This window comes from Cryptococcus neoformans, chromosome 11 (assembly GCF_000149245.1).
Source record: "Cryptococcus neoformans var. grubii H99 chromosome 11, complete sequence".
Taxonomy (NCBI): domain Eukaryota; kingdom Fungi; phylum Basidiomycota; class Tremellomycetes; order Tremellales; family Cryptococcaceae; genus Cryptococcus; species Cryptococcus neoformans.
The window spans coordinates 194,311-218,823 of record NC_026755.1 but is presented as its reverse complement, the minus strand read 5'-3'; the positions used below and the strand labels follow the sequence as shown (position 1 = coordinate 218,823).

Here is a 24,513-nt window from a genome sequence, read left to right as displayed (position 1 = left end):
TTTAAATGGACCCTCCAATGAGAACTTCATCATCCAAGACCATTTTGATTCCTTTTCTTTCCGTCCTCTTTCTCTATAATAATATATAGATAATTTCAAGCCGCCTCCGTCTGGCCTTTTTGACAGTCTGTCTTTTAGAGTAAAATAGAGATCAGTTCACAGCGCAGAGCACCATGGCTGATGACAAGTATGACTCCGACCAGAGGTCTATGTCTATGGTTCACAATGGCAGCTCTGAAACAGTCGACGATGATGCTCTTCTCGCCGAGCTTGGGTGAGTTGTTTAGGTGACGATATGCGGGGAGGTATTTGAAAAGACCTGGCAAGGATGAGCACTTACATTTGATGTCTGTAGATACAAATCCGAGTTCATTCGGGAGTTCGGCAACCTTGAGACCTTCAGTTTTGCTATGAGGTGTGTGCCCATTGCCCAGCACAGTTGCGATTATGCCGAGCTGACAGAGCTGTAATATAGTATTATGGGGTATGTTGCATCATATGGGCCTGGAAGATTGCGTGACTAATATCTCTGAAGTATGACGGCCTCCATCGCCACGACTTTCACCACGCCCTTGTCATTAGGAGGTGTAGCAAGTGTCGTGTGAGTAGGAAGATCCAATGAAAAATATTTTTAGAGGCATGTGCTAACATGGATATCAAAAGATGGTGTTGGCTTATCGGTTCCATCAGTGAGCATCTGATGCCCTTAGGGTCCTGACCTCCTTTGGCTGATAAACACGTGTGTAGTGAACGTCAGTTTGGGTGCTTCAATCGCGGAAGTCGTCTCTGCATACCCCACTGCCGGCGGCTTGTATACCGTACGTTTTTGCTTGCGTAGAGACTGAATAATAATAGCTGATGCCTCCTATTAGGCTTCTGCTCAATTAGTTCCTCGACGTTACCGAGCCATGTGAGTGGATCTGGATGTACATGCATAAACACATGTAGAAAGCTGATTGCCCTTCATAGTGTCGGTTGGGTCACTGGTTACCTCAATACTTTGGGTCAGATCGCGGGTGTAGCTTCTACTGAATGGGGTCTTTCTGGAGTAAGCCTAAGCTCAGCTCCCGAGTTAACCAAGACTTGCTGACGTAGCCCCTAGATGATCCTTGCTGCCGTCGTTGTCTGCCGAGATGACTACACGATCAAAAATTGGCACCAGTTTGTGCTTTTCGTTGGACTTTTGACGATTCATGGTTTATTGAAGTGAGCTTAGGTTTAGGCTTGTTAATACTTGTGGCTAACCAGCTCATAGCTCCTTACCGACTGCCGCCCTTGCCCGTTTGACCCGAGGTTTCGTCTTCATCAATATTGGGGTGGGTTTGATGTCGGCTTGATGACGAAGTTTATGTTGACGCCATTATAGGCCGCGTTCATTATTATCATCACTCTCCTTGCTTGCACCCCCCGCGCGGAGATGCACCCTGGAAGCTACATTTTCACAGAAGTCGTAAACAGCTCTGGGTGGTCGAACAGTGGTTTGGCGTTCATGATGGGTTTGCTGTCCGTCCAATGGACAATGACTGACTATGATGCTGGTTGGTTCAAATGCGGTGAATCTGTAAGCCAAGGCTAACCATCCTTTTCAGCTGCGCACATCAGTGAGGAGGTCCACCGAGCCGCCATTGCTGCTCCTGTCGCTATTTTTGTTGCCGTCCTCAACACCGGTGTAAGTTTTGCAGATTGCCATATATCTGAAGTTACAGCTGATTTCACCATTGTAGGCTATCGGATGGGTCCTTAACATTGTTCTCTGTGTCTGCGCTGGCGACGTTACTGAGCTTCCGGGTCCCACTGGTAATGCCTTCCTCGCTATAATGTACCTTCGAATGGGCAAGGCGGGATCCATGGTTCTCTGGTCATTCGTCTGTCTCGTAGCAGCCTTCACTGTCCAAACTGCCCTTCAAGCCAACGCCCGAACTGTCTTTGCCTTCGCTCGAGACGGTGCCCTGCCTGACCGAGGATTCTTTGGCAGGATTGCGAAGAGGACTCAGACTCCCGTCAACGCCGTTTGGTTCGTCGTCGTCATCAGTGTGCTCATGGGTGTTTTGTCTTTTGCGAGCTTAACCGCCGTACAGGCTGTCTTCAGTATGGTATGTGCATTGAAGCTTCAATAGAATTTTAAAAACTAATGACTGGACAGTGTGCGGTTGCCATGGACTTGTCTTACATCATTCCCATAATTTGCCGAAGGATATTCGATGTGAGCCCCCTTGTTTACCATCTGCAACGGCTTGCTGATGAATTTTCCAGGGTCACTCCGAGGTCCGATTCAAGCCTGGACCATTCTACATGGGCAAATGGGGTTACATCGTCAACATTATCATGGTCGTCTGGACTTTCTTCGAAGTCACCATCTTATGTTTCCCCGAGACTTATCCTCTCACCTGGGACACTTTCAACTACGCTGTACGTCACCAGCCTCCTTCTTTTTCACGCATTGCTAATGAAATACTCAGGCTCCTATCACTCTGGCCGTCATGGGTCTATCGCTCGTGTGGTACATCATTGCTGGTAGACGATACTACGACGGTCCCCGAAGCAACGTCCACGAACACACTCCTCAAAAGGAGAAATCCAATGAACCATAAACGACGTCATCGACTTTCGGCAGTTCAACATGCCCCGATGTCAAACGCATCCACACGCAGACCCTTGGCGGGGAGCGTCCACGTTATGACCTTAAAAACACAGCTGTTTAACCAGCGCGCATACTTTGCAATATTATGAGCTTTATTGTTGAAAAATTATAGATGTAAACTTAGACATACAGACAGCTTTTCTTGGGTTTTGGTTGAGTTGCATGTTGTCGAATTGTTTTGGGAGTGGCCATCATATTGCATTATACTCACCGTTATCAACCCTGTTCATCTTGCTACTGAGAGAAGACAGTTGGGCAATAGTTGCGCAGATACATCATCAGTACCATCCTTAGTGTCTGGCGAAAACAAAAAGGAAAGAGGTAAGTGAACGGTATATCCGATATTATCTGTCGACATTAAACACAGCTTTGGCATGACAGACCAGTTCTCATGGTTGTGTGACTACTAAACCGACCACTCACTGAAGAGATAATTAGCAAGATGAACTACTGGAAAAATGAGCACTAGGTGCAGGTCATGCTGAACTCGCTCTGTTGCCATTCAACTAAAAGCAGTAGACTAAAACGTCGCAAGGAGCTTGTGGGTTGTGATATCAGAAGCTAGTGTCTCCTATGCAAAAAGGAACGAGTAAACCTTTATACTTCAACACGATCCAGTGGTGTATTTCTTATGACAACTGTGACTTGATCAGAGCGGCGGGCAAAGCATCCAAAAAACGCTGCGTCGATCAAGTACTACTTCGAGGCTCAGCATCCTCCCTGACCTTATTACGTCCAGTGCAGAATATGCTGATGTACCTCTTGGCCTTGATGAGGTAGTAAGGGAGGGACGAAAACCAAGATGGGTTCTAGCCAGTGGTCGACTTTGGTTGGCATATTCGTGGAGAGACTGGCCTAGCAGTGGGCGCACAAGGGGATGTTTCGTTCCACACGTTATGCTGTCAGAAGTCTTAGCTTTTGATTACCCTTCTGCCTTCTTCACTATCATGCATGACTTCTGACTACAGAATTCCATCGGTACATACTAAGCTTACATTTGCTCAGAAACATGACCGCCAATTACATTCTTCAAGCCTAATAGTTATCAAGGTATGGCAGTATTGCCTTCACCAGATAACTGTTTACTTGAGAGCCTTTGCAGTTCTCTGTCTGGCATCCTCAAGATCATGCTTGGTCTTGTCTTTCAGATCCTCGGCCTAGAAATGTGGTGCATCAGCTAATACTGCCAGAATGTCTGAGGAGATGCTCACCTTGTTGTCGACCTTCTTTTTGTTGTTAAGGTAGTAGAAGTATAGACCGACAGCAGCGACGGCCCCACCACCTAACAGCAGTCCGTCTAGTAGATGATTCATCGTCAGCTCACTTCACATACATGGAAGACAAGTGATGAAGGGGAACTTACTGTTATTGCTGCTACTACTAGAAGAGGGGGGAGGCCCTGCAGGAGGAACGGTCGAAGCGTATCGTTTCTAGGAATAACTGCTTTTTAGTGCTGACTCTACTGTGAAAGTGGAAGAGCGTACTGTAGTACGGGGAAGTGAACGGGCAGCAGCGCGGACAAAGACCATCGTGCTTGTTGTTTGATTTGTTATAGAGTGCTATGTGAGGGTAAAAGAGGTCGCTGTTAACAATCTGGTCTGTTGGTGGGAGTGGTGTGAAAAGGCTCTTCAATGCAGCTGCATCTCGCCATCCTCTTTATAAGGGGGCGGATCTTCTTGTTCACGTGAATTGTAGACCGACGCTGAGGGGAGGAACTGGGAAATGCGTATTATGACGAAGGATGACATACTCGTGTAGTCGATGATGTGGTCGAAGGAGAAAAATGGACAACAAAATAAACTGCTGCGATTGTCACAAGACCGCCGGCCAAACAGTCGTCATCATATTATTATTGGACACCTTTATTTTTTTCACCCACAGGGTTCGCCAGCCCCCCCCGTTGCAGTACATCAATAGAAAAAGCAACGTGCAATTGTTCTCGAGCGAGTAATATAGTTATCCCCTGCAACTACCACTTTCATTATTATTCCACCAGCAGTATTTAACAGTAGGTGCTGATACACCATTGCGATGCTCCAAATTACTACTCGCAAAGCAATCTGTATAACTGTTAAGAACTTATCACTCCACTGGAATACAATACATCAGAAAACATGCCACATCATGACAAGGGTAATCAACTAGAACGAGAATCCACTAAAAAAATATGAATTTAAAGAAACCATATAGCAAGAACCAATCGTTGCCCCCATGCACACAACGCCATCATTACCGCTCTTCATTATCGCATCGCCAAATGGCTAGCTGAGTATGGGTAAATCAAGCGATGGCTTCTCCTCTCATTAAGCCATCCAAAACACCAGGTCCTGCAGATAGCCTCTTTCCTCGCCCATCCTCCCCATCTTCATTAATCGTTTCATCCTTTCTCTTTGTTCCCGCTCCTCCAGAAGTCACGCTGCCCGACTCTCCCCCAGATGGGATAGCAGACATGCTCCTCACATGACTGGGAGCATGCCTATCCCTCTCTACACCTGCACTCTGGAAGAACACTGGTGGCCCGCGGCGAATGACGCTGGCGGGATTCGTAACCGACGCTGCGGAACCTGCGCTTCCTGGTCGCGGGATCCCATTTTGGGGTATCACGCTGGCAGATACTGATCGCATGGTGGCTGATGATCCTGTCGAGCTCCCTGCAGCGCGCAGTGATGGGAAAGAAGACTGGTTACTAGTGAAGCGATCTGCGATAGGTGTAGAAGTGGAGAACAGTCTAGCGCGCTCTTCTACTGTTCCTGCGGGGTAGTGCACCTCTTCGACAGGTTCTATACTCGCCGGCGACGAAGTTGATGCAATAGGGACAGCAGGAGCGGCTGAAGCCACAGAGGAGTAAGTAGGGACGAGGGTATCACGTTTGCTAGCTCCCTCGCGTGTGGGAGTCGTGCCTGGTGATTGATTTTTGGACTTGGCTTCGAAATCAGGTAAGGGAGACGTGGGCGAAACGGCCACATCGACGCGAGGTGGCGCGGTATCCGGGATACTAGCCAATGTGTCCACACTCTTCCGTCGTGGAAGCGAAGCGTGCGAGCTGGTAAAGAGTTTTGTGATGCTAGGCCTGGAAGGCAGCTTTGGAGGTTTTCGCTTCGTAGACCCATCTTGTACTACAGCAGTATCGTCTGTCTTGTGCGAGTATGAACTATCGGTAGTTGAGAATGTGCTGGATTTGGCAGAAGGAGGTACCACAGGCGGGATATCGACATCGCTGAAACTGATCAAATCGTGTGCTGTATCTATGGCAGATGGAGGCGGTGGGTCTTTGAAGAGAGTTTCACGGCGCTCAATTAGCTCGTTGATGACAAGGCCCGGGATGTTGAGAGACGGGCCAAGGGATAGTGTGAGCGCGTTAAGAGTCATTCGGTTGGTAGCAGCGTGCTTGGGGATGAGATCGAAGAGGTGTACTGCGGGCAAAGCAGTCAGCTTGGATGTCTGTGCAAAAGCCATAAAGAAGAAAAAAGAGAAACATACTGATTTCTGCCAGCAAGAACCAATGGGCTTGCGGTAATTGGCGTAATAACCCGTCAAACTCTTCATCGCCTACATTGCCAGCCATCGATGACCGTTTGACCGCTTCTTCCTTCTTTCCTACAGCCTTCTCAAACTTTGGCGCGAGCGCATGTGTCAACAATGGTGAGGGCACTGAGAAAGATAAAGTTAGTTTCGTATTCCACACAACGAACCATGCCAAAAGCTTACATTCTCGCAGGTATGACTTGAATAAACCAGCAACGGCATGAGGATCGAGATCTCTCGGATGACACTCAGTCAAATCGATATCTGCCCCCGAATCAAACTGCCGTTTCAGCGCTGCGACGTGACTGCTTTGTCCGCTGATCCTAAATATTCCTTCCTCCTTTGGTCCCCAGATATGCACTACAGTCATATATCAGTTCTGGATCATAAAAACAGCCCTGTATTTATTACTCACAATAATCACATGACCGGATAACAACGGCAGGTAAACACTTTCTCCTCTTCATTTCCAACTCACTTTGTCCAGGAATCTCAAACCCAGCATCAACGACGCCCCATTCCTTGCCTGCGTCCACAATTTCTCGTCCGAAAACCTTGCCCACGTCTCCTTCTGCTGGTCGCTTGATCATTTCCCCCTTAAATACGGGACCTCCCTGAATTTCTTGATTATCTGAGGATCTTCTATCTCTCCTCCCTCCCAGTGGTGAAATCCGCGATGGTTCTCTTCGAGATGATGACGATGCCAAAGAGCTCATCCCACTGATACTCATACTGTTGGTCATTCCCTTTGATCTCAACCCCGCCCAGCCTTTTTGGACAGCGGAGCCAGCATGTCCGAATACCCGTGAAGCAGATGAAGGTAATCTGTACTGCGATGTACCCGTTGCTTGAGATGCAAGACTTTGAGTTGATTCTGATCTAGAGAAACCACTACTCGACTGAGCAGCTGCAGTCCATGCAGCAATACGACCCTTGATATTGTTCCCGGTCGTATCTCTCGGAGGGAGGGGAGGTGGGTTACCTGCTGAAGAAGCGACGAACGCGTACGATGATCTGTCTGGCAGTGTCATGGTTCCTGCGCGGTCAGTCTCGTTGCTATAGGGGCGCAAATCGGCGATAGAAGCGGATTCGGTAATACGATTTTTGCTTTTGCTTTTACGAGGTGGTAATATAGGTGGCAAAGGCTTTGTGGTTGAGCCTGAGGAATCTCCGTTGTTTGACACTGGGCTTTTCGTTTTGGCACGAAGACCGGCTCCGACAGCACTACGTTTGAGCCAGGAGGGTTTGGACTTTGTAGGGGGTTTAGGAGGGATGAGACTGGAGGGTGATACAGGTTGTGATTCGGGTCCCGGCGTGGGTGACGATCTGGCGACTTCTGCGTACGATGCTACGGAGGCTGGGCGAAGGGAGCTACGCTGAGCCATAAGGACCGTGGACTGACTCTTTTCCCTGTACATAGTCAGTATCTGAACATCATCAGTATACAGATTGTACTCACGGACAGTCCCCCGAGCTACCATCTGGTTGTTCAATCTTGCTCAATTTCAACGACGCACCAGACATTGTCCGTCCATAGGCTTGTCGCTTCGGTAACTCTGGGGCATGTTTTATACTCGTACTGGAAGACGGGGCCATCACCGGTCCCAGAGAGGACATACTTGCCGGACGTCCCACTGACCCCGTCGCGCTCGCAGTACTCGGTGATGGTTGGGACTTCGCGTACTCGGACAGGTTGACGGTGATCGTTTGAGGCAGAGCCATATTCGAACTAACTCTTTTCCCGGTTGCCACACCACCAATCTGTTGCATGTCCTCCTTTTCGCGCACCTCGCTCCCTGGGCGACTTCCTTTGTCCTTCTTTGAAGCAGAATGTACGCTTGGGCGATTTGAGAGCCGGCGAGGTCCGTTTGCTGATATCTCGCTGAGTGGTCTTGAGAGGGGAGGGCGTTCTGGTAATTCTTTGAAAGAGCTGTCGTGGGGAACGACGGGGAAATAAGTGACGAGATCAGGCGTGGACATGATGTAACGAGATTAAAAAGAATCGGTATGAAAGGAGAACAGGGTGTGCGGGATCCGGCAGGCGTGGGTGTGGGGCACGGGAGAGTCGCTTTGGATCGTTGGTGTATATCCTTCAAATGTATGTATGCAGGTCGCAGTACAGCTGCTTGCTCGTCAGCACTCTCATCTCATATCTGCCATGCTGTTCCCCGTCGCTACGGCTGCCTTTCCCACCGTCATTGTCGTCGTTGTTGTCGTCGTCGTCACTTACCTCGGTGTTGTCCCGAGCGCTTCGCTTCTTCACGCTCCTTTCTTCTTCTCCAGTTGCTCAATCTGCTATTCGACGAAAGGAGAACTTTGAACAGTTCGTTCCTGTTGGATATATGTATATGTTACCGTATTCTACACAGATGGATCATGCGAAACATTCTCGGAAGATGCGATGCTAGTAGTTTGTACTGGTATCCAAATTGTCATCCTAGCTGCGTCGGGTCAGGGTTGTAACGTCGCCCTTTCCGCTAAAAATACGTCCAATTAACGAATGTAATAAACAAGACGCCAAACTCTATCTTGCTATCTCCGTATCTCAGTGCATTGCTTTAAATTCCCTCAACAACAACACCATGCATCTTGTATATGTAATAAAGACCCTGTAACTACAATCTTAACCATTCTTATTGCTCTGCACCTGCGCCTTTCAGTGTTGCAGGCTTTTTGGGCACCATAGGTGCAGGCTTTTTGCTTTTCGGAGATGTCGAAACATCCGCCCTGTCCGTCATCCCCGGGCCCGATCCCGCACTTTGCTCGGCATCCGCGCTTGTTACAGTTGACTGCGGATTACTCGTTCTCGTATCGTCATTCGTCTTCTTATCATTTCCATTCAGTGATGCCACCATCGCTGCTACAGAACCTGAGGACGTCTTGGTCAATGGTTTGGGTGGGATAGGTCTCGTACGTGTACCAGTATTCACACTCGCACCCGCGGCCCCAGCCAAGATATTTTTTGGTTTCAAGACATCGGGAGTCACCGGTGACATCAATCCCTCCTTGGGTGGAGACCCGTTAATATCCAGTGATTTACGCGGTATAGGGGGTGCTTCGCGCCGAGCCTGAGCTTTTTGTTCACTGTCAATTTTGATAGTACTTTTGGATGGGGAGATCTTGGTGGAGGGTGCAGGGGTTACGCGAGGCGGTAAGGGAGGCGCACCACGCGCTCCGGCGGAAACATTAATATCAGAGGTAGAAGGCTGGGGAATGATGACGAAATCGCCTGTAGAACTCGGTGTCACGGCAGGGGAAGTGGCTCCGGGATACGCAGAAGTGGCTGATGAGCCTGAACCTGTCCCATTTGCAGAAGCATGCGACGTCGACCTCGAACGCAAAGCCGGGGGCAATGATGGGGGTGCTTGGAGCCTTGTCGTCGGCTTTGTAGGTGAGTGAAGAAAAGTCTGAGATGGTCTGAAAGGGAGGTTTGGACGAGGAGGTAGTGGTGGAGTGGGTCTTGCTTTCAGAGATAGACTGGAGGACGATCTGCTTGGAGCTAGAGCTCTGAGAGAACTAGAGGCAGAGGTAGATGGGGGTTGAAGTGTTGAGATGGAGCGAATTCTACCTGCTGCAAGTGTTGGACTGCCCTTCTCACTTGTAGACGCCGATGAGTTCGGCCGACGCGGATATCTCTGATTTTTTGATGATGACAAGCCGACTACAAATCATCATCAATATTCCAGCCATGGGCAGAAATTTGAAAATATTTCCGACGTGCCTTTCGCCATACCCCTCGCCAAATCTCTTGCTCCACCATCTCCAATCTCCACACCCACTTTTGCCGCAAGCTTCTTCTCCCCGCCGCTCTTTATCAGCCCATGCACCAACTCTTTTGCAATCTTTTCCTTTTTTGCACGATCGATCTCGCGGATGGTAGCCTCAAAGACTGCATAAACAGGCCGGTGATCGGACGTCATGAGTTCGGCGCGGGTGTACTCTTGTAAACGGAGAGAGGAGCCTTTGAACAACACTCGATCTGATGGGTGATAAGTCAATAACATCAATGACAAAAAGGATCGGAACCATACCTGTCCAAGCAGGGATTCTCTGTTTCTCGCTCGTATCATAATTGCCCGTTCCGTTATCGCTACCCCAGCCGTTAGCTCAACTTCAATCAACCTCCATTCAATACTCACTACTTGTAAGTTGGTCTAATGCGTTGTAACCAGCATATCAGCATTTTTTCTCCATGGGAAAGTCTCTTACGACGTACGGGAACCGGATCGCCCCTTCGTTGTATCCCATAAACACCTCCCCAGCGTCCATGGCCTTCAACAATTGATCTGCGCCAAGCAAAGCATCCAAATCGTTGGCCTTTACGAGGTCTCTTACTTCAAGATTGGAGAGCGAAACACGGTAATTCTGCGGAAGAAGAGATCAGCGTGGGTTACTCTTTTGGCAAGGTATCCAGCGGTTGCATGGAAGCAAGGAAATTTACGCACAAAGTCTGCTGCCCAAATAATGATCCTACGTCCCAAGCACTCATCAGCCTCCCACCAGCTCACACCACATTACATCGCACAGAAGCGGCTCAAAATCCAAGCACTCACTCATGATCTTCAATAACTTTCCCCCTCAAGAACCTTGTACCGCCTACAACCGTCCTCCAATCCGCATTTCTGTCACCTACATTCGAATGTCCCGCCGCCAGATGGCAAGTCACAAAACAGATTGTTGAGTCATACAGGTTTAATCGAATTGCTACACCGCCTTTGTTACCGCTTAAACCTTGGAGACCCGTCTATTCATTGGCAGTCATTAGCTCTGCTGCTCTGAGGTAGAGAATCGGAGAGGAAGAGAAAGGGGCAAAGGGAGAGGAGAATGCGAATAAGCAAGACCAGAACTAACCTTTTTAGTAGCACTTTCAACATTCCGTATATGCGGAACAAGATGCTTTTTCACAACAATGATCAAAGCCGTGCCGACAAGCTGATCACCTCTAAACAACATATAATCCGAATCTTTCCCTCCCTTCCGCATCGCAAACGTATCCATGATGAACTTTTCCCACATACGTTTCTTGGCGGGGTCGGTTTGTAAGATTTGGCCAGCGGTGAGTTCGACGATTTCTTGAAAGGCGATCATGTAGATATCGGGTCTAAGCGGAGTTAGGCGGTTAGTTTGGGTGTATAAACTGATCAGTTAAATAGGGATAGAGCTTACTCGGGGGTATCTTTCAAGAAGGGAGCAAGTCAGTCTAATTCTGAAAAGGAAGGCTGTTTCACGTACTAGGAGGGAAGAGCCATGAATCCAGCGCCTCATTGGGAGCCTTTCATCTTTAATCAGCATACGTTTCTCTTTCATCGAAGTTGCTTCACCTTTCCATTAAGATTCCACGTCCCAGAGAAGATGGTGACCTTTCTATTCGATGAATACTCATTCGCCCTGCAGGGCCCATCACAAATAGGTTAGTCAGCTTGATGCCCCGATAATGGCCTGAAGACAAGGGGTAAGGGACGACGACTGACCTCGTTGCTAACGCCGCTTGAACAGACTCGCTTATGGGATCAAAAAGAATGACAGGTCTCTGACCCGCCATCATTCCCTGAATACCTTCATTAGCAACTCTACTTCCAACTTGATTTCACTCTCCCCGAATTCACCAAAAGCATATCAATGGCCGCCTGCTTTCCTTTGTCTTGGAAATTATTTATGTACGCTCTCCCTACACTCTTCGTCGCATCGCTTAACAAACCCGCAAATGTCTTTTTCCCACTCCTCGTCGCCGAGGTATTGAGAGCGCCCGTGCCGGCGTAGATTTTGGATAAGCGATCACCGTTGTCGGCCCAGAGTTCACGATGGGCGGACCAGAGGGTTGGAGAGGAGAGAAGAGGGGAGGACACGGAGGAGAGGAAGGAGGTGATGGTGAGTGTGGAAAGGACGTCTTGGACGTAGTTTGTTCTGTCGAGGCTATCACTCATTGTTAATAGGTTCGTTCGTACCATGCCAAGCGAGAAGGACGTTGCCAACTACGACAGCGGCTTACCAATCTAGACAATTTGTCCGGAAAACACCTTGTTGCTCTTCCACTACATCTCCATTATCCATATCCACTACTGTCCACCCAAATCTCTCCCTACTACTTACCACCTCCCTCAGGCTCTTATCCAGATCGTATCTTACTTTATCATGCCCACCCAGCCTCACCGCGGAGTGGAAATCATATGGAGACAATTCTAACGCCCCCCTTGGTGCGGCGTTCATACGTTCTTTCTCTTCTGGGGGGGCTTTGTCAAGAGCAGATTTGAGCGATGCAAGATGGGAGGAGTATGCTTGGGATAGCATAGATTCAGCGTCTTTCTGGCCGAGAAGGTTGATAGCGTGGATGGAGTTGTATTCAGATAATAGCTCGAGGAAATGTTTGTCGAATGCTGGCTGAGTAGCCTGTGGTGGCTGCAGTAGTCGACTTAGCATCATCATCATGTTGTAAAGGATGTCCGGCTTACCCTGGTGATCTCTACTCTTTGTTGCAACGTACCCAATCCTGCACTAGGTTGTTGCCAGAAAAGAGGTACACTTCCTCTCACCTGCACATAGCTCATACACACGTCCTGCAAGGCTAGGAGGACTTCGGTTTCCACAAAGTTAGCTACTTGGCCATCGTCATCGATTCCTCTCGTACGGAATCGTGCTCCAGCTCGCTTCCAACTGAGCCTGCTGATCATCCCCAGAGCAGAAATGGATGATCTCCCAGTATGGATTGGAAGGGATCCACAGAATCCCTGAATGATAGGTATAAGCATGGCTTGTTCGTCTAGGCTCTGGCGCATTTCTTCGCCGAGACCTTTTCTAAAGTCGAGAAACGGTTCCAACAAACTTTTGTTCCAGACAAATCTCTCATCGAAATCTTCTAAAGGGTGACCACCACCCGAACTAGACTGCTGTTCTTTGACCCAGTTGGAAGAGCTTGATAGACGAGATGAAATATCCCATTTGCAGTCTTGAGCAAAAAAGAAGGATCCTGATTCGAGATACTTTTTCATTCCACTACAAGGATGTTGAAGGCCTGCTTGTTGTGCTGCCGACATTGGGGTGGCATTACCTCCAGCAGCGGCATATGTCGCACTGACTTCGTCATACTCATCGTCATAGCCGTTGTCAAGAGACCTGGCAGCATTGGTAAGTTCGGGTTGATCCCAGAAGGGAGAGGAAAGAGAGTGGAATTCGACAGAGATAATCCGAGAAGGCTGAAGGGAAGAACATGGGATGAGAGGCGGAAGAGAAGTTGAATGAGTCAGAAGGAGTAGGAAGATTTCTGGGATCGGAGATCGTTCTACAAGTTGTTCGTTAGCATCCATTATTTGGTTCACGTCTGAAGAGACTTACCGCTAGGTACGCTGACAACTCCCAATACTCCATCCGCCCTTCCTCTTACCTTGATGAGGTCATTATAATCTACTTCTTCCAAAGGGAGAAACTCTGCCACTACCACGCCTCTGGACGCTTTGGACTCGGAAGAGGATGGTTGTCGGAACACAAGGGCATGAGAGTCGGCAACGAGGAAGAAGGCGCGAGGAGATGGGCGGAGGTATAGAGCGCCCGGCATTCTTGGGCGCGCCTTGTGGGGAGGATATCAGTGAGAGTTGCTGGGTTAATAATCGAGATTATAGGAAGGCAGGAAGATGTTAATACCCACTTCGTTGTACCTGTATTGTTTTGGAGTGCCAGTGCCTGCTCCCCGACCTGACGCAAAGAAGCCCCCTCGGACTTGCCCATCCCGATGTTGACTATATAGACAGTTACGTAACAGTTAATGTAATGTTTGAACGCGTCGGTGGAGAGCGAAATGGCATCAAACAAACATCACAGACTGGCCTTTCTCTATCGTGACTGGACTTCCTAGTGCCTTTTCTCCTGTCTCGTTGTGCCCAAATACCTCACCGCAAAAGGGGAACATGGACGGTTTAACTTGTGATATTACATCGTACCCATATCTTGCCTCCCTAAACCAAGCTCAATTGAAAGGTTCGTCGCGACCTGCCATCCAACCAGTCTCTTTAGCTAATTTGCTTAATCAAAACAGCTGTCACCGCAAACCCTTCAATCCCTCTGCAAATTCTTGCCGGACCAGGATCTGGAAAAACTAGGGTCCTTACCTGTCGTGTCGCCTATCTGGTACAGCATCATAAATACTCTCCAAATGAGATCGTCGCGGTTACTTTCACCAACAAATCGGCTAATGAGATGCGAAAGAGGCTGCAGAAGTTACTGAGAGACCAGCAAGCTGATCAATTGGTATTAGGTAAGTTGGATCTGTGGTAGAGGGTTTGTACTTATACTGAATTTAGGTACATTCCATGCGACATGTGTCAAGTACTTGAGAAGGTATGGCAAATTGATTGACCTATCCAACAACTTTGTAATTGCCGATGCCGAAGACTGGTGCGTATACACTTTCCGTCGGATCATTACTATAGACACCATGCTGAATCATAACTAGCAAGAAAATCATGAGTGGTATACTGAAAAACCGAAAAGCTGCATTAGATGAAGCATCAATGTCTCTCAAAGAAGGAGTCGTCCTATCAGAAATATCCAAAGCTAAGGCAAAAGGGGAACCACCGGAGGCCATGGCAATACGCGCCGCGCAAAATAAGAATGCTTCCACAAATACGCTTGCGGTCATTGCGGACCTCTACGAAGAGTACCAACTCGCCCTGACAGAGGCGAATTCGTTGGACTTTGACGACTTGCTGCTGTATGCCCTGCGGCTATTCAAAGAAGCGCCTAGAGTGGTAGAGAACATACGGCATATTCTAGTGGACGAGTTTCAAGTGAGTAAATGCTTTAGCCTGTGTTTATCAACGTCCCAGATCACTTTCGTTAACATCACGAAGGATACCAACGCAACACAATACGAGCTCTTGAAACGCTTCGCAAAAGCTCATAAAGGCGTGAGCGTCGTTGGAGACCCGGATCAGTCAATCTATGGCTGGCGTTCTGCAGAAATTGAAAACTTGAACAAGATGACCAAAGGTAAGCCCTTCCGTGGTTCCATGTAATTGCCCTTCTCATTATCGATAATTCCTAGATTTCCCTGGTGTAGAAGCGATTTATTTGGAAGAAAACTACAGGTCCACCGGGTCCATCCTTGATGCTGCCCACGCCATTGTTTCCCAAGGTCAGCCCCTTACCATCCGAGAAAAGACCTATACAGCGCTCAATCTTGCTTTCAGATCGCCAGCGAATACAAAAGAATCTTTTCACATCCCACCCCAAAAGCACTCCCGTTACCCTTAAAGTCTTTGGCACCCCAGTCATCGAAGCGAGCTTCATCTCCGCCGAGATCAAGCGCCTCATTGCATATTCTGGTGGTCTACTGAGATACGATGACTTTGCCATTCTCTGTGAGTTCTACACCCCGCTGAACATCCGATAAACTAATTGGCTAATAATGCCAAATGGATAGTACGTTACAACGCCTTGTCTCGAGTGATAGAATCTTCCCTCCAAAAGGATAGTATCCCCAACCGTATTGTTGGAGGCCATAAGTTCTTTGAACGAATGGAGATCAAGGATTTGTTGGCCTATCTTCAGCTGGCCGATAACCCAGGCTTCAATGTGAGTCTCGTATTCCTCCGATTAAATAGTCATGGGGATATGATCTGCTAGATCGATAGCTGAACAGTGGTTCTTTTACCCAGCCTGCATTTGTACGAGTTGTTAATGTCCCTAAACGCTCCATCGGGGACAAAGTAAGCCGCCCAGCTCGTCGAGACTTTCCAAAAAAACACCCGCGACTGACAGCTCTTTTTTAGACCCTCACAGATATCCTGAATACAGCAAAATCAATGAAGCTATCCCCTATGGAACTATGCGAGAGGGTCACAGATGGCGAAACTATACCTACAAACATCAAACCGGGCGTGAAGAAGAGTCTTGCAAACTTTGTCGGTGTGATCAGGAAACTAAGGCGAGCGGCGGACGGTGTGAGTGTTTTCGTCTCTGTTCCGGTTCCCTTACTATCAACATCACGGTTTATCTGCGGATTGAATAAAAAATATTAGTATCTGACTCGTAATGAATTGAATGCAGGGCGCATCTGTGGCCGACCTGATCAAAATGATCATCGAGAAAGTCAATTATGAAGATTACCTCCGCACTTCACAGCCGGATTGGGACTCCAGATGGGAAAACGTCAAGGAACTAGTTAGTCCTTCCTCGTCCTTCTTTCTTTTCCTACATCATCGTGTTTCCCCTGTATGGTAGTGGTTGGCTGACCTCGAGAATGACAATTCAGATTTCATATAGTGTCACGGTTGCTGAAGAGCAAGCTCGTTTATCTGGACCTGAATCTGGCATCGTCCCTGAACAAAAAGGATTCACGTTCGCCAATTCTGCGGCTGTCGAAGCCATGGTGAACGAGGCATATGAAAGGGGGAAAGGAAAAGAAATCAAGCAGGAGAGAGATATGAAGTGGGAAGAAGAAAATCGTGTACACCCCATGTTTAGGCGTCAGACAAGCGAAAGTAATACCGGCAGTCAGGGACATGATACGACCTCAGTGAGGAATCGGAGTAGGAGTGGTTCAATCGCTGTGGATATGAAAAGGATACCGCGGAAAAAGGGGCCTGTAAAGACGAATGAGAGACATGATGGGGTCATAGAATTGCTTTCGAGTGATGAGGAAGAAAACTCTGTCAAGCCAGATATAAAATCGAAGAAGGAAGCGGCCGATGGAGCTAAGCAGAGCAACGTGGCCGATGCCCCTTCAGATTTGGTGGAATCTCTAGCGAACGCACCTGATAAGTAGGTGCCTTGCTCATTACCCATCGCATAGGATACAGCAAATGCTGACTGTGTTTGTGTCCAGCTTGACGCCCCTGGCGTATTTCCTTCAAACTTCTATGTTATCAACGGATACTGAATCAGGTCAAGACGACGCCTCTACACCCGTAAGTTTGTACTTTAGAACTTCCATGCAAATGAAAGGGTAATCCTGATGACTGGAATGACAGAAAGTCACGATCATGACTGTCCATGCCGCAAAAGGTCTCGAATGGCCTGTGGTCTTCATACCTGCTGGTAGGCCCCTTTCCTCCCCTTCCTTTTTCAAAGACGAGTGAGTGTAGCCTGACTTCTGATTTCCTGGTGTAGTCGAGCAAGGTACCTTCCCATCTTATCGCTGTACCGAACCTCATGAAATAGCAGAAGAGCGACGATTACTCTATGTCGCTATGACCAGAGCGCAAAGTTTCTTGGTGGGTTAGGATTCGAGTAGTCACGATCAACACGATAGACTGACTGATAGGCGCTAGACAATGTCGTATTGCCAGTTCAGAATGATGGGCGGGGAAGAGAACAACAAAGAGGCTAGTGAGTTTTTGGGGGATGTTATGCGGCATCAGCCGGTACGTAAATGGGTATCTCTATGATTTGCTCTCAAATTGACGGATGGTTATTCAACGACAGGGTTTATTAGCAACTGACCTGCCTAACCTGGATATGGCCGTGAGAAAACACATGTCTGCCATGCTATGTAGACCTGTGCCTGATGAGGAGCTGACGAAAGACATGATCATGAAGCAGTAAGTAACGTTCCTTTCTTTATCGGTACCATCGTCCTTGTTTCTGATTTTAACACCATTTAGTGTTCGCGCAGCCCCTCCCCTGAGTACTTGGGATCCACCCGAGCGTTTTTCGTGGGGAGAGAAGATCAACCGCTTTGCTCGTCGAGATGTCACCAAGGCTGCTCGTGCGGCTGAATACTGGGCATCAGACGTTGACGAGTACGCTCTCCCGTCCGATTCATTTTCTCCCTCCACCTCTTCCCCATACGCAACTGGCTTTACCTGCGCCCGCATGAACTCTGGCCTTTCCAGACCACCAGCTGCGTTACCGATGACACCCCCAAAGAAACATCCTGCGCCATCTGTAAAATCTGCCAACAGACATATACCACCTACAATGCCGTTCACTTTTAATACAAAGGAGGAAAAGAAGGAGGAAACGTCATTAGACTCATTGATGAGTGGGGGTAATAAGAGTTTAGAGATGATGGCGGGGCTAGGATTGCCCGCTGATCTACCTCCTGATCCTATCGTGCCCTCCGCTGGCGCGGGCGGGGGATTGGCAGGAGGAAGATCGCTTGAGCTTGCTAGAGGAAAGAAGAGACTGGGGATGGGGAGGCCAGCGCCATGGGGAAGCAAAAAGCCTCGAGAAAAATAATTACAATTTATTGCAGTATTGTTTGTTGTACTGTAAGACCTTTGTATATGAATGTCATACTCGTCACCTTTTCTTCATACTCTTATATAAACTCTAGAAAGATATCAACACTGCGGAAAGATATGACATTAAGTATTATCCCTGAACAAATAAATCTATATACCTTGCAGCCTGCGGATATTAACGACCAAGCCCTTACACTGCCTCCTTACAAGCACCGACTTTCAATAGCCCTTAGTTATACTCACATCCGCCCCTTGATAGCTTTGGTGATTTTCCTGGCATAAATAAGGCCGAAGCCAGTGGCGATCGGTAAAGCCGAAACGAGAAGCCAAAATCCGACAAATAAGAGGATGGGAAGCCAGAAGAGGTAAAGCATTCGGTCGCCTACCATACATTGTCAGCATCATGGACTTTATATTAACAGAAAGGCATAGACTTACGTTTGACGTGGTTCACAACATTGTCAGGGGACGCATTATCCGATCTCTTGGCTGACACCATCGTCGCAGCACCAAGTCCGGACGCACTAGCCGACTTTCTTCTTCTGCTTTTGCTACCATTCTTCGCGCCCTCTTCATCTTCCCTACCCTTCTTTCTTCCTTCACCTTCTGCATCCATATCTAGCTCTGTATCAGCTGCCCGAAGAGTAGCATTAGATTTCCTGACTCGTGGCCCTGCGCGAACAGCCGGGGTAGTCGCACCAGTCTGTACGACGGCATTCAGCGCTGCCGCGGCCATGGCTTGAGTGAACAGCTTGACCTCTTCCGGGCTAGCCATCTTGGTGAGGGTTTCCCATGATGGAGTAGGGAATGCAACCCATCCATGGCTAGATGAACCATGTTCATGTTCTGAAGCCGTACGGGCAGATTTATCGGAGCCAAAAAGAGAATGACGTGACGGAAGGTGATCCCATACTCCTGACGGTAAGAAATGCGGAACATGAGGCAAAGATGCGAGTGTCTTCACCCAGGAATCATGATCATCAGCATGAGCGGGATGTACACCGATCCGAGAGTGGTCGGTAGGCGGCGCATAGGGAGGAGGGTCGTCCATTGTCTCTCCCGCATTAGACGGGGCACGAGCGACAGAACCAGACGGAAGATGATGCCTTTCTGATCTGTTTGACTTGATAGACATCGCTCTTTTGTCCTTTGACTGTCGTAATTTGGATCTGGGACGGGGTGTCATAGACGACAGTCGAAACTTAGTCACATCATCTTCTACTTCAGAAGAAGACGAAGGATTGTCGTCGTCGATTGAGCTGGTAAAACTGGCAGCAACAGACCTCGGCGACCCGCCATTTGCCTTCTGACTTCCCCTTTCTCCCACGCCGCCAACCGTGACCGCAGGAACTGCTCCAGTTTCCCTCGGTTCCGCAGTCGTTGACCACACAGCAGAAAGCAAGAGCCTCTCCACTTTCGAATGTTCTCCAAATTTGGCCAAATCGAGCGGCATCTCGCCATAGTTGGTCGCTCGATCGTACCAAGCTCCAGCTTCAATCAATACTCTCGCGCATGTATGCCTTCCACATAGTGCAGCAAAAGCAAGGGGCGTGTACCCATTAGTATCTTGCACATCAATTTGAGCGCCGCCGATAATAAGCCGTCGAACGAGGCGAGAAAAGCCCATGGCGGACGCGATATGTAACAGAGTTTGCTGAGAGGCGTTGGTGTGGTTAATCGCTCCACTGGCACGTAATGATCCTGGAGCGTGGGAGTCGATGGAGGCTAGGAAATTGATTATAGTAGACTGAAGATCAGAATTGGTACTATCATCGGTGGACTTGGAATCGAGAGAAGAGGATTGAGAGTCGGTGTCTTCACCAGTATCCACTACGTCAAGGTTTGCGGAGACGTTGACATTGAGGTTATCACCTGGGGACTGACCGGAAGGCGAAGTGGAACCGGAATGAGACCGCTGACTACTTGATGATCGAGCAACTTGATGTGCCAAACGGTATGTTGGATCGGACTGCGAACCTTGGTAATGGCTTTGAATGGCCAAAGCAAGTTTCATCCTGAGAAGTCATCAGCACAACGATTCTTTACATACAGATCAGACAACTTACGCATCCTTCTCCATATCCGTATACGAGAACAACATCTTTCCTGCTACCGACCCGATCCCTTGAATAGTTACCTCCACCACACCTGCGAAAGCACTCGGCGGTAACTTGCATTGCATGAACCCACTGCTCACAAACTCTGTCGCTGCTGGACGTTGACCAAAGGCAACAACCATACCGGGCTGGAAGGCCTGCCCTGCAATGGCAATGGTAGGTCCACCGGCCATAGGACCTTCGCCTGGGATAACGTGGGTAATGGCCGGTTGTGGTGCTTGTGGAGTAGTAGGTGCCGGGGCAGGTGCAGGAACAAGCGCAGGGAAAGAAGATTGAGCAGGGATGGATTGTCGCTGCTGTTGTTGAATTTGATGGTGGAGATCCGAGTTGAGAGATGAATGGAAAGGTTCGTCAAAGGGCAATCCCGAGAAGTTTGACCCGGAGGGTGGACTACTAAAGGTACCTGCTACGCGAGCTCTTTGATGATCACCTTGCACACCATTTTCGCCCGTGTAATCCAAATACTTTTCCATATCTTCATCCATGTCCTCTACGACAGTTGTTCCCGGCGGAAGCCCACTCTGACTGAACATCGCGGATGATCGGTCATCCCATCCAGAAAACACTGACGCCGAACTGACACTCGCTTGATCGTTATCCATACTACTAACCGAAGCTTTGCTAGACCCAGCGAAAAGATCATCAAAGCCACCAGAAATGAGGTTAGCCATTTCAGCGTCGGTATCTCGAGCATGGTACAACATCGGCCCTTGTCCTGATCCTGCATTACCATTGGGCCCGTTCAGCCCGAGCGACTCGAGTAAGCCAGCTGGAAACCCGCTCTTCATGATATCATCTTGAATACCAGCCATCTGGGTTCTAGGGCTTGCAGCAGTGGAGGAGGCTATAGATGGCGTACCAGAATGAGGGACGCTGTAGCTGTTAATGTTGATAGACGGAGACTGGAATTGAGGACCACGGAGCTCGTGAGGAGAGACGGTATGGATATACTGCGACATGTTGAGATCATTAGACATCTGCGTTGGCTGGTGTGCAGTTTGAGGTGGTGGACCATGAGAGGGAGTGATGCCGTTGGTACCGTTGGAGAAGAAGTTTGCAGATGGCAGGCCTGCCATCTGAGCGCTTACATAGCTCATGGGAGAAGGAGCCTGGGATGTTTGTGCAGATTGAATAGGTCGCTCGTAGGGTTTACCGGCTCGAACACTCGGGGTTTGCTTCTGTATCACTGCTCCGGCTTCGCCAAGTGCCTGGAAACTCTGCACACTCTCTGCCTCGGAAAGACTAGGGGATTGAGGACGAGAAGATGCGACGGAGGTAACGCTGGGACGAGCTTTTCGTCGAGCAATTGCAGGCTGTGGGGGACCTTCAATGGCAGTGGGTTTTGGCTTAGCCTTGGTATCAGTTTTGTGATCGTCAGTGATTCGGATCGGCTTTGTTATGGAAGTTGCTAATATCCGGCCATCATATGTCCTCAAAGTAAATTTGATTCTAATCTCATTAGCCAAAGTCATATCCAAAAAATTGATAAACTTACCTGAAGCCGACCTTTTCACCGTGGCATTTTCCATAGCAAACCACTCTGAAAGGCAACCAATTACAGCTCCCATCCTCAAGCTTCACCTCTGCAGGAGTATTAAACAACACAATATCATGCCTCCAGTCTGCACAATCCGGATCCCATGAAGGTTCCTCCACCATCTGTCCGGCTCTCTTTGGATCATAGTCATCGGGGTTCTCGGCAGTAATGAAATCAACTGACGGCGGAACGAGTGATTGCCGTGGGGGTTTGGATACAGGTGAAGCAGCATCAGAGTCAGATGTAGCGGGTTGCGCTCTTTTACGATTCCGATCCTTGGCTTCTCGTCGACGGGTCTCACGGTTGCGACATCGCTTACAGACATATACACGTTTACCATTCTCGCCAGACATGTAAACTGCCGTCTCTAGGTATGCCAACTTGTCTTTGGGAATATGTCCAATAGCTTGCAACTGCTTTTTGGAGGAATTCTTAGTAGTGGTGCCGGCTTGTAGTCGAAGGCCATGGAAAGTGGAAACGCGTTCAAAAGTCATCAACAAATCGCCATTAGGGCCTTTCGGGATTAGAGGATGTAATGATGGTGGGGGAATGGGTGAATGAAGAGGAGCAAGACGAAGAATGTCGATGATAACTCTGATAGCGGTTTCAACTCTAGATTTATCGGCAAATAAAGGGTCTCCCTGGAGAAGGAGCTGATTACGTCTGGAATATACGTTTGTTGTTGGCTAAATTCGACACGGATATATGGAACACTCACCCATTATTGCCAGCCATAAGCTCGTCCAAAGACGGATCCACAATTGATAATCCCTCGACGTCATACATCCTTTTAGGGGGCTCGGCCCTCGACCCTCCATACGCCGAGGCACCGGTGTTGGCGCTGATGCTTGGAATGTCCGCGGAGTTCATTGCTGACAGCCGATCAGACATCTTTGATGGGCCGGCCATGGGAGCTAGGACAGAGTGAAAAGGTTTCGTATCGAGTAACGGTTTGATATCTGACCGGGTATTTTGGTACTGTTGAGGTTGTGCAGATAAAGAGGAGCGAGTGAGAGGTACCGGCTTTTGAGCATGTGATCTAAACATGTCTGTCAGCAGTGTAACTCTCCACCTGGCAAAATACTAACCCGTTGACCCCTCCTAGCAGAGCCTGCATTACACCTGCAGAAGCTTCCATCCCATGTCCATTGCTCCTTGGATCACTGTTCTGACCGCCAACGGCTTCAGGCGAAGACTCAATGGTGGACCGTGTGGAGAATGGTGATGAAACAGAGGGAGAATCTATGGGAAGCATCTTGATACGTGGCGGTGGGTAATGAAATTATAACATCTATGTTAATAGTTCATAAGACGTGGATTATTGACGCGTTGAGGTTGATGATTCGTCCCAGACAGAGGTCGAAGAAGGCGAAGGCGAGGATGCGACTGGCGAGTCGTAATTGTCTGCTTAGCAAAGGCTTCGTCTAGCTTCTGAGACTGCACCCTTCGGAGCTTCGTATGCAGTAGAGTGGGTGCAGTGTGTCGATGGATGATAATAAAAACCTATCTTTGGTTGACTGTCGGTATGTAAGTGTAAGAGTAACGAATGTAATTAAGTGTAAGAGTCGGCGATACGATAAGTGAAGGGTCGAGGATTTGGCGGAAAAGATTGAAAAATGTGGAATGCGGGTGGCGGACTGAAAGATGACGACGACGTGGGCGGGAGTCGCACGCTGGCGACTGCCGTTGTGCAGGTGCTTGTAGGGAAAGGGTGGGCCTGCTTGGCGGGATGAGGAGGACCCAAATGATAGGATGGACGAAGACGTGCCCGGAGATGTATGTACAGAAAAGGGTGGAAAAAGAAAAGACGGTGGTGCCTTATGTGCGAGACTAGAAGATCCAGAGAAAAGAGGACCCCTTCTTATTCCGCTCCTTCTTACTGGCTCCTCCTTCTTCGCAGCCGAGACTGTATGTATGCCGCTTTATTGCATTCTTCTTTTTTAAGTAGCCTCCCTCGTCATTCACCTGGGTTATAGGCCGGACGGGTGCTAGTGAAGGCATCGGGCGTAACGTATAATGTGCATATAGTCCTTGATGAGATGGCAAGGACGGTCAGTGCAGCACTGTGCATGTGCACAGGGCATCCCCTACCTTTTCTTGTTTCCCTTTGTTCCTTCTTCAAAATGTTTCACATGAACAGGGTGGAAGGTCCGTGCACACCGTATCTTTTGGCCTCATTTGTGTATATAGCACAAGTCCAGGCCAAAAGTTAATATAGCGCCTGCTGGGAGCAAGGTGTAGGCGTCGCGGTGCAAGGAGGACGAGACGATGCGGAAGTATATAGCAGTCAGGTCCGATAAGTGTGCCTAAGACCTGAGGGCCACGCAGGATACCAGGATCCAGAAGGTTTACAGGTGTTACAGCGTAAAAGCAAGCTTCAAGACTTATCCTTTTCTTCGGAGAGCTAGTCCGATCACGCCTAGCTAGTAGCTAACCGTCTACCGCCCTATTTAATAGGCTGCATCTACGACTTTGCCGCGATGCCGGCTTTAAACAGATATGGCATATGTAGAACGA

General features: G+C 48.7%; 6 protein-coding genes; 2 read left to right on the top strand and 4 right to left on the bottom strand.

Annotated features, from left to right (window-relative positions):
- Positions 1 to 51: 51 nt before the first annotated feature.
- CNAG_01535 (amino acid permease) lies at positions 52 to 3,117 on the top strand. XM_012196969.1 has 17 exons: positions 52 to 274; positions 356 to 415; positions 476 to 484; positions 536 to 601; positions 664 to 689; positions 748 to 818; positions 873 to 910; positions 970 to 1,048; positions 1,103 to 1,206; positions 1,256 to 1,316; positions 1,367 to 1,538; positions 1,590 to 1,669; positions 1,725 to 2,093; positions 2,144 to 2,203; positions 2,254 to 2,409; positions 2,460 to 2,962; positions 3,023 to 3,117. The coding sequence occupies exons 1-16, from the start codon at positions 174 to 176 to the stop codon at positions 2,589 to 2,591; spliced, it is 1,584 nt and encodes a 527-aa protein (XP_012052359.1). The 5' UTR covers positions 52 to 173; the 3' UTR covers positions 2,592 to 2,962; positions 3,023 to 3,117.
- Positions 3,118 to 3,569: 452 nt separating this feature from the next.
- On the bottom strand, positions 3,570 to 4,404 carry CNAG_01534 (hypothetical protein). XM_012197194.1 has 4 exons: positions 4,126 to 4,404; positions 4,005 to 4,071; positions 3,853 to 3,938; positions 3,570 to 3,798 (listed from the first exon to the last, which is right to left on the bottom strand). The coding sequence occupies exons 1-4, from the start codon at positions 4,168 to 4,170 to the stop codon at positions 3,724 to 3,726; spliced, it is 273 nt and encodes a 90-aa protein (XP_012052584.1). The 5' UTR covers positions 4,171 to 4,404; the 3' UTR covers positions 3,570 to 3,723.
- A 177-nt stretch (positions 4,405 to 4,581) lies between these two features.
- CNAG_01533 (rho GTPase activator) lies at positions 4,582 to 8,612 on the bottom strand. XM_012196968.1 has 6 exons: positions 8,397 to 8,612; positions 7,626 to 8,288; positions 6,582 to 7,576; positions 6,350 to 6,526; positions 6,122 to 6,292; positions 4,582 to 6,054 (listed from the first exon to the last, which is right to left on the bottom strand). Exons 2-6 carry the CDS (start codon positions 8,144 to 8,146, stop codon positions 4,922 to 4,924), a joined length of 2,997 nt encoding a protein of 998 aa, XP_012052358.1. The 5' UTR covers positions 8,147 to 8,288; positions 8,397 to 8,612; the 3' UTR covers positions 4,582 to 4,921.
- Positions 8,613 to 8,729: 117 nt separating this feature from the next.
- On the bottom strand, positions 8,730 to 13,803 carry CNAG_01532 (phosphatidylinositol phosphate phosphatase). XM_012196967.1 has 16 exons: positions 13,496 to 13,803; positions 12,616 to 13,442; positions 12,156 to 12,562; positions 11,773 to 12,079; positions 11,638 to 11,714; positions 11,488 to 11,554; positions 11,399 to 11,438; positions 11,333 to 11,342; positions 11,018 to 11,267; positions 10,720 to 10,910; positions 10,612 to 10,636; positions 10,383 to 10,531; positions 10,306 to 10,320; positions 10,198 to 10,256; positions 9,888 to 10,145; positions 8,730 to 9,827 (listed from the first exon to the last, which is right to left on the bottom strand). The coding sequence occupies exons 1-16, from the start codon at positions 13,713 to 13,715 to the stop codon at positions 8,800 to 8,802; spliced, it is 3,930 nt and encodes a 1,309-aa protein (XP_012052357.1). The 5' UTR covers positions 13,716 to 13,803; the 3' UTR covers positions 8,730 to 8,799.
- Positions 13,804 to 13,985: 182 nt separating this feature from the next.
- Positions 13,986 to 18,482, top strand: CNAG_01531 (DNA helicase II/ATP-dependent DNA helicase PcrA). Its single transcript, XM_012196966.1, has 18 exons — positions 13,986 to 14,134; positions 14,193 to 14,411; positions 14,458 to 14,551; positions 14,610 to 14,943; positions 15,007 to 15,145; positions 15,201 to 15,290; positions 15,346 to 15,516; positions 15,579 to 15,730; positions 15,814 to 15,864; positions 15,928 to 16,098; positions 16,205 to 16,318; positions 16,410 to 16,918; positions 16,983 to 17,064; positions 17,128 to 17,194; positions 17,267 to 17,370; positions 17,428 to 17,520; positions 17,582 to 17,697; positions 17,761 to 18,482. The coding sequence occupies exons 1-18, from the start codon at positions 14,065 to 14,067 to the stop codon at positions 18,335 to 18,337; spliced, it is 3,153 nt and encodes a 1,050-aa protein (XP_012052356.1). The 5' UTR covers positions 13,986 to 14,064; the 3' UTR covers positions 18,338 to 18,482.
- On the bottom strand, positions 18,376 to 24,340 carry CNAG_01530 (suppressor protein SPT23). The gene is made up of 7 exons (XM_012196965.1): positions 24,088 to 24,340; positions 23,085 to 24,026; positions 22,715 to 23,035; positions 21,955 to 22,659; positions 20,409 to 21,908; positions 18,781 to 20,357; positions 18,376 to 18,724 (listed from the first exon to the last, which is right to left on the bottom strand). Exons 2-7 carry the CDS (start codon positions 23,249 to 23,251, stop codon positions 18,582 to 18,584), a joined length of 4,413 nt encoding a protein of 1,470 aa, XP_012052355.1. The 5' UTR covers positions 23,252 to 24,026; positions 24,088 to 24,340; the 3' UTR covers positions 18,376 to 18,581.
- Positions 24,341 to 24,513: the final 173 nt, after the last annotated feature.